This window comes from Aplidium turbinatum, chromosome 14, assembly GCF_918807975.1.
Source record: "Aplidium turbinatum chromosome 14, kaAplTurb1.1, whole genome shotgun sequence".
NCBI classification, from domain to species: domain Eukaryota; kingdom Metazoa; phylum Chordata; class Ascidiacea; order Aplousobranchia; family Polyclinidae; genus Aplidium; species Aplidium turbinatum.
The window spans coordinates 12,284,793-12,292,490 of NC_137485.1; the positions used below are offsets into that span (position 1 = coordinate 12,284,793).

Genomic DNA, 7,698 nt, shown 5'->3' on the forward strand with positions numbered 1-7,698 from the left:
TTCACAAATATTAACATAATTAATTTTGCAGTTTAGCCTACTTTGTATAGGCTAGTGATAACTATAATGAAATATTAGCACAACGTCAGTTTTAACTAAAAGAGCGGTCGGTTTTTAACTAAACTACGTCCTAAATATTCAGAAATAATAATAAGAATAAATGAAGAGCTCCTCAAACTTGAAACAACTGGACAGCTGGCCTCTGTCTGCAATTAGGCTAGTATTTTGTAATGCCTCACTTTACAGTATTAGACATTTTCTTTGAAATCATAAAAAGAGTTTTAAACTGTCATGTAATTTTTACTTTGTGTGGAGCTCTATAGGCCACGTGCTTGAGATATTGCTGATGTTTTTATTTCGACTAAATATTAAGAGTTTACGACTATGGAAATCTTTTGATTGTTTTTGAGAGGTGTGTTGACTAGCATAGACTTAAAACTTAAACAAGGTATGATCATTGATCACGGTATGCACATTTTATTTGCACAGCTTTGCTTATCGAAGCGCACATGCTTGCTGTGTGGAGAGTAGGCTACCTGACAGTAGTAATCACTCTAGATCAGGGGTCACCAACTGGCGGCATGCGGCCCGCCACACTGTTATGTGCGGTCCGCGGAAGGTATTATCCTACAAGTAGGCCTACAACCAAAAATAGTCTACTTTTCTTGAGGACTTAAAGAGCATGAAGGCAAAAAGTACTTTCCGAGGAGCATACTTTCGCTTTGCATACGATTCCACCGACCGACCAGTCAGATTGTAGATTGCAAGCAAACATTTTCACGAATGAAGATTTCGAAATCGAAACTCCGATCAAGGTTGACGGACAAACATTTGCATTGTATTTTGAGAATATCTGTCAAAAATTTCAATGTAAACATTGATGTTTTTTGCAAAAACATTCTGCAACAAAAATCTCGACAAAATTGTCTGTGAGCATAGGGTTGCTTATTTTAAGTTTGTAAATGTCATATAAACACTGCTGTTCGTTTCACCGTTATTGTGTTTCACGAGCAGTGTTCCCTTTGTGCAAGTTTTTGTTGGCAAAGAAGGTCGGTGTGCCAACTCAATTTATAGTAAATTGGCAAAATATCATATATAAATTTAAAGACTTTTTCTGGTTGTATTATGAAAATATTTAGCTTAATACTGCAAAATGTTGTTAATCAACAATTCTTGCCATGCTGATAGTGATAAGCACCGCAATCGACAGTTGTCTAATGATCAAAGAAAGATTGTTTTATAGACTCTCACAAAAAGAATGAAAACCAACTGATTGCTTTTTTAGAGGAAACACTGTTCATAAGTTACGAAAGAAACGTTTTTTCGGTGATATCCACAAGCATTTGTTTCATGGTGACTGGGTTTCTTTCTCCTTGTTATTGGAGCCTACTTTTCGCTGATATGTTTGCAAATTGCAGATCACTATTGTTGCGTGTATTGCGATGTGTCAAACATTTCCTTGTTTACTGAAACTGTTAATTGCAAGACATCTTTTGTGAAGCGAAGTGACAACACCACTCTTGCTTGGCGATGAATATTCTGATGAAACGGCTCGCCTCGCTATAAGCATAGATATCTTACATATAGATATGCAACTCAGGCAACTCAGTGGTGCGTAACAACGTTTGAAGGCTAACAGCGTAGCTATGGCTGTATGCATTTACTTCAAACTTGGCACAGCAAAACAACTTTATTTTTAATGTATTTTTTTGTTTTTTGTTTAAATAAAACTTTCTTCGTTTTCAAGTTGACGTATGGTTTGTTTGTGATGACGTCACATTCTCGTTCCGCATGGACTGCTTTATGGAGATTCTGGCAATTGAAAACAAATCACAGTCACAACAGACTAACTTTCTGGCAGCTGCATCAAAATCAAGGGATAGCATCAAATCGTAGCATGGACTAGTAAACTAGCGCAGAGTTCGTTATCGTTACGGCATCGGCTTAAGGTTTCCAATAGGCTCGTCTAAGTTACAACCACTTGAGAAGTTTACCTTTTTGCAGTAGCTCGGTTGCTGTATTTCAATATAAATATTAAATAGGCTATGCCAAATTGCTGCATTCCTGGATGTACTTATGAATATTCAAGTGCACACAAACGTTCACTGTTTTCTATAAGACGTCCAGATCTTGGCAGGACTGCAGAAGAAAGAAAGCATCGATCCGATTTGACAAAGTTTATTTTGTCCATACGTGATGCAAGCAAGGGTGATAGAATCAAAGAACTTCTTCATAAAGAAACGTGAGCCACAAAGTTGTGAGCTGTATCTTAATGTTGTAGTTCAAGAATTTTTATCTAGGTATTTTAACTTGCTGTGTGCTAACAGGGCATTAATATGTGAAAAGCACTTTGAAGAGAGGGACATAAATCGATCAAACTCATCAGCAAAACTTATTTCTGGAGCTCTTCCTACCAAATTTTTGCCGGTGAAGTGCAGAAGTATAAAGGTAGGCTACAGTCTGTGATTACTGTTCATTTTATGCTTCTATACTTAGTTTTGATAAAAAATGCAATGATGCATTACATATAAAATCTAATTTGCTTATGTATGGATATAGGTGCTGCAACGAAAGTCCCCAGTCAAACGCAAGGCTTTACCTGCAAGACGTGTTCGACATTTAACTTTACACAATCTGGAAACTTCTTATTCAAAACTGTCACCTCAAATGAAAGGTAGTGCCATACCAAGCTTACTTGCAATTGTTTATGAATTGAAGCTATATGGTACCGTATGTGGGATATTCTAAATTGTATACATATATATACTTTATTTCAGATAGATGGGTTCTACATAGAAAAGAAAATTCATTGCTTTTTCTTTGTAATAAATCAGAAGAGAAAGCAGAACCTAGCATCAGGTATCAATGTCATACATTTTTGTGGTATGGTGAAAGCTAAAGACTTTCACAAAGTCAAAGCTTGCTTGATACATTCTATTTTACTGGGAGCATATTTTGCATTGTGGACATGGTGCTGTAAAAAATACTGTTGTTATTATCATTACAAAGACTTGGGTGGTTAATTATGGTTTGATCCAATCAACTTCCATATGAAACCTAACTGCTTGGTTACTTAAGCATATTTTTCTGCAGTGTGTCAATTAATGAAAATCTGGAGACAATGTATGTGGCATACAGTGGTTGGAGATGTTCAGATTTGTCTCAGTTGAACACAGATTTATGTCACTCCACATTATTTGAATATCTTAGTAAGTGGTTACTCACAAGCACTGGTTACAAAAAAATTCCACCTGCTTGATTTAGCAATTATTTCTGTCAATGATGGGTAGCATGTGTGCATCTCAAATTGATACAGCTTTGGCTGCGAAGCCAGATATGTTCTTAAGCAACAGTCATGTTTACTCTGATAGGAACACAATGTGGTTTTGCAATATTTTACGAAAAATATTATTTCATCATGACTTATTATTTCATTAACTGTGTTGTAAAAAGCGCTATGAACTTTATACTACTACTTCAACATTAACTTGGCAAACAAGCATTACAAGCCTACTGTACTCTTAATTGTTTTCTTCTAAAAGGTGATTTGGAAAGACATGAACTATGCAAAGGAGTTGTAGCTACAACAAAAAACACTACTCCCCATTATTTGCAAATCAGGTGATCATATGGAGGTGGTGTGTATAAACCGATCTCCAAAATGTAGTTGCATAGGTAAGTGTTTAGATTATTATATGCACTATTTGCAGTGTTGCTCAATGCGTCAACAACAAAATTATTTATCTTTTAATTTATTTTTGCTTCAGTTCTTTGCAGTAGCATTGGTGGTGTTTGCCGCCAGTGCAGTTGCTACGATGCAAGAACAAAACGTAACAGGGAGTTCTCTAAGGAAACCATTTCTTCGAAGCAAGAGCTTGTAGAAGTTCAAGAAGATTTTCATAATGATGTTGTGGTAAATACTCATTGCCTTTTTGTGTGAAACTTTGTTTTGTGTGAAACGTGTTTTGCTGTAATCTTTTGTTTTGCAGGAACTGTATAGACAAGAAGAAGACGGGATGAATGAATGGCAACGAATGTTCTTCGAAGAACAGTGTGCAAATGCCAGCAAATGCAGCAATGGGCGCCGGTACCATCCTGATGTTGTACGATGGGCCTTGGAGCTCTACGCAAGGTCGCCTGCGGCATATGAGCACATACGGACTTCAGCTGTACTCACACTTCCTTCTTCGAAAACCCTTTATCTTTACAAGTTAGTTTCCTTTGAGTTATGTTTGCGGTCTAGCAATTATCATACACATCATTCAATCGTAAGTGAACATTAAATGTCTACATATCCACATACATATTGTACCAATGTGTTGTGTTTGAAGGAACTCTCTGGTGTCTAATCCAGGAATAAACCCTGTAGCTCTTGATGCAATGCGCAAGTTATCAAGTCCTGTTGAAGCATACATTACATTGGATGAAATGAAAGGTACTACCGTATGATGATATGCTTATTCTATGTACGGTACTTTTAATGCAATACAATAATAAATTGTCTGCAAGCAGTACGTTGTTGATAGTTGTTTTAACGACTTCTCAATGTTTGTTTTTGCCAGTACATATCATATTTGCTGTTTTCCAGTCAGAGAAAACTTGGTGATGAAAAATGGTGGATTTGTTGGGTTGGTGGATTACGGTGACAGGAAATGCGAGGAAAAACTGGCTACACACATTTGCAGTGAGTTATTGGAGAACTTTCTTGACAATTTCTGGATTGAATACAGAATGTGAGGAAACTAAACATAGCTTTTTTGGCTTGCAGTGTTCTACCTGCGTTCGTTCAAAAAGGAAATTTCTATTCCGTTGGCATGGTGGCCAACGGCAAATTCCACACCACCTCATAAGCTGACTTCCATGTTCTTGGATGCTGTTATCACCTGCGAAAATGAAGGCGTTCACATAAATGCAGTTGTGGCAGATGGAGCGTCTACAAATAGAAAGTTTTTTGAAATTCTCCATGGCAAGCCGTTAAACATTACATGTAGCTTCACTTGCCCCAATCCTTGTCGATTGGACCAGACAATATATATGTGTTTGGACACCAGTCATTTACTGAAGGTAACTTTTTGTGGCAAGTAATGATATTGTATTTTTACAAAACTTACATTTCCTGCACTACACTTTTTGTAAGGGGATGATAAACTAAAAGTGTGTTGAAATATACGTTTAATTGAAGGGCTGTGTTGCATAATTTTCAGTGTGTTCGGAATGGTTTGTACAGTTCTAAGCCTAATGGAACCAAGTACTTCCACAAAGCAGGCCATGACTTGCTATGGACACACATACAAGACTTGTATAAAATCGAAAGTTTGACAGTTTTACGGAAAACACGTCTTTCTGACTGCCATATGCAATTGACGTCTTTCAGCAAAGTAAGTTTTGTTTCATTTCATCTGCAATAGGTCAATTTAAAAAGTGTTTTGAATTTTGAAATGAAAGTCTCTCCTTTGAAAATTTGTTGCCCACTGCTATGCTTGATTTCAGATGAAAGTATCTTACGCTCGGGAAACATTGAGTTGGGCAGTTGGAAACGCGTTGATGCAGGATGTCCAAGGTTCACAATGAACAGCGAACTTTGTATTTCTTTTTAGCAAGTATGTCGTGTTTTGCTTGTGTCGATATCGTGCATATCAAGAAAGTGGCTTCACGTTCATTTCATGTGCAATGTTTATAGGTGGTTTGAAACTGTGACTTGCCGGGCCATAAATCCCATTCGTTCATGTGACGATGAACGTTTGAAGTGGTTGGAGGGTGATTTCCTCCAGTATCTGTTGGAATGGAAGGTAAAATGCCGAAACTTAATTTTGGACAAGTATGGACAGTTCAGTAGAGAATAGTTCAGTTCAGTATGGACAGTTCAGTAGAGAATAGCGACAGTACAGGAACCGCATTTTTGAAAGTATGCTATCGTTGAGTAACTAAACTTGTTTTTTTGTTTAGAATGAAGTATCCGCTCATCCTGGTGAGGAGAAGCGAGTGCTTGCAAAATCAACTTTGGAAGGGTTAATCTTTACTACCCTGAACATGGTTGCATTGTGCAAGCGCTTGCTTAATCGTGGATATGAATATGTTTCCATGGGCATCCTTACTCAAGACGTGCTGGAGGCAACGTTTGGTAATCTGGTAAGCAATTTTGTCTGCCCCGTTAGCTCAGTGGTTACGCGCCCGGCTCAAGACCACGCTTCGTTGGTTCGTCTCACTGAGTGTGCGCTTGAACAACGCATTTCAGGACTGCTCTCTATTCAGCGGCACCTAGTGAATGGAATAGTTCCCCGGCAACAAGACTTCAACAATCGGAAAATTTCACTCTGCCAATCTTGGTAACCGGCCCTGCGTCAATAGCCTCTACAAGTATGCGAAACTACCAGCAATAACCTATCAAGGCTTTGTCAGTCCGAGGATAAAGATTCAAAAACCAACCAAAACAATTTTGTATGGAAACATTCGGCACTTTACAAATTGATACGACACATGACTTTTGTTTTATTCACAGAGAGCATCAAACCGACGATGCAGTAATCCCGACATCAATCAAGTAACCAAGTAACCATATCAAGTAACCAACGCCCCGATAGCTCAGTGGTTACGCGCCGGGCTCAAGATCACACGGCGCTGGTTCGACTCTCGGGGTGTGCGTTTGAGCAACGCATTTCAGGACTGCTCTCCATTCAGCGGCACCTAGTGAATGGAATAATTTCTCGGCAACAAGACTTCAACAATCGGAAAACTTCACTCTGCCAATCTCGGTAACCGGCCCTGCGTCAAGTGCCTCTACAAGTATGCGAACAAGTACCAGGAATAACCTATCAAGGCTTTGTCAGTCCGAGGATAAAGATTCAAAACCAAACCAAACCAACTAGTAATATCACTGTTTTATCTCATCGAAAATCGGTAAAGCAAATTCACGGTGGAAACACCACTTTCGGCAAGAAGAACGCGTGGACTGAGGTTTGCAATGAACCTTTAAAAAGAAGAAAAGCGAAGAACATTCAAAACAGCACTGAACTCCAAAAATGAAACAACTACATTGTGTCACCAAAAATGTGGCACATCGGGAACTGCGTCTTCACTGTTTTAGCTTCAGTGAAACACTGACGAACTCGTCGTCAGTGTTTTAGCGTCTTCATCCGTAGCCACCTTTTGTATTCTTCTTACTTTATGCTCAGCAGTGTGATGTTGCCTCAGTTCTTGCACTGTAGCAAATGTAGCGTTACATGACTTGCATAACATGGTATGATACTGAACTTCAGCGAAACAGGTTTCCACTTCTTCTAATGACAGCATTTCCCATTCTTGCCACATTTTGACCACTAATGTTTGGCGAAATCTATTTGCGTAAAACTTACAAATCGAATCTTAAAACTTTCTAATAAACAAAATAAAAATTGCAAATGATTTATTGAAAGCTAGCAAATTATGAACTTCAAAAGTCTTCATCTACGGAAAGAAGATTTTTGGTTGAAGACATGTTTTGGCTGCACAGTAGCTGTTTCAAGCAAATGTCTTTACCCGGTTGAAAGTTACTGCAGGCTACCGAAAGCTGTGCTATAGCTATTGGATAGCCTAGTTACGGTGCGTACCAAACATTAAAATTGTCTTGGTTTGGCAGTTGGATAGCCTACGTGATGCTAATGAAGCTGTCTCAGCAGGGGCGCCGGAAGCAGGGGGGCGAATGCCCTCTGCCCTCAAATT

At 38.5% G+C, this 7,698-nt stretch overlaps 1 protein-coding gene and 1 pseudogene across 3 annotated transcripts; both read left to right on the forward strand.

Moving 5' to 3' along the window:
- The first annotated feature begins 1,610 nt into the window (after positions 1-1,610).
- On the forward strand, positions 1,611-3,515 carry LOC145783321 (uncharacterized). 2 transcript variants are annotated; one of them, XM_082595166.1, is made up of 5 exons: positions 1,611-2,242; positions 2,328-2,448; positions 2,560-2,674; positions 2,778-2,859; positions 3,094-3,515. In XM_082595166.1, exons 1-5 carry the CDS (start codon positions 2,046-2,048, stop codon positions 3,257-3,259), a joined length of 681 nt encoding a protein of 226 aa, XP_082451292.1. In that variant the 5' UTR covers positions 1,611-2,045; the 3' UTR covers positions 3,260-3,515. The 2 variants fall into 2 exon arrangements, with proteins under 2 accessions (XP_082451292.1, XP_082451294.1); XM_082595168.1 differs by having other exon boundaries at positions 2,782-2,859; positions 3,094-3,281.
- Positions 2,960-7,392, forward strand: LOC145783320 (uncharacterized; annotated as a pseudogene). Its single transcript, XR_014290920.1, has 13 exons — positions 2,960-3,209; positions 3,543-3,675; positions 3,768-3,913; positions 3,990-4,210; positions 4,332-4,435; positions 4,589-4,684; positions 4,769-5,064; positions 5,205-5,378; positions 5,491-5,600; positions 5,681-5,789; positions 5,947-6,129; positions 6,500-6,549; positions 6,867-7,392. The product of XR_014290920.1 is annotated as an uncharacterized LOC145783320 (transcript).
- The last annotated feature ends 306 nt before the right edge of the window (positions 7,393-7,698 follow it).

Coding starts and splice junctions, on each gene's coding strand:
- LOC145783321 (XM_082595166.1), top strand. CDS start 2,046: ATGCCAAATTGCTGCATTCCTGGATGTACTTATGAATATTCAAGTGCA. Junction 2,243..2,327: donor GAACTTCTTCATAAAGAAAC/GTGAGCCACAAA, acceptor GTGTGCTAACAG/GGCATTAATATGTGAAAAGC. Junction 2,860..3,093: donor AAAGCAGAACCTAGCATCAG/GTATCAATGTCA, acceptor ATTTTTCTGCAG/TGTGTCAATTAATGAAAATC.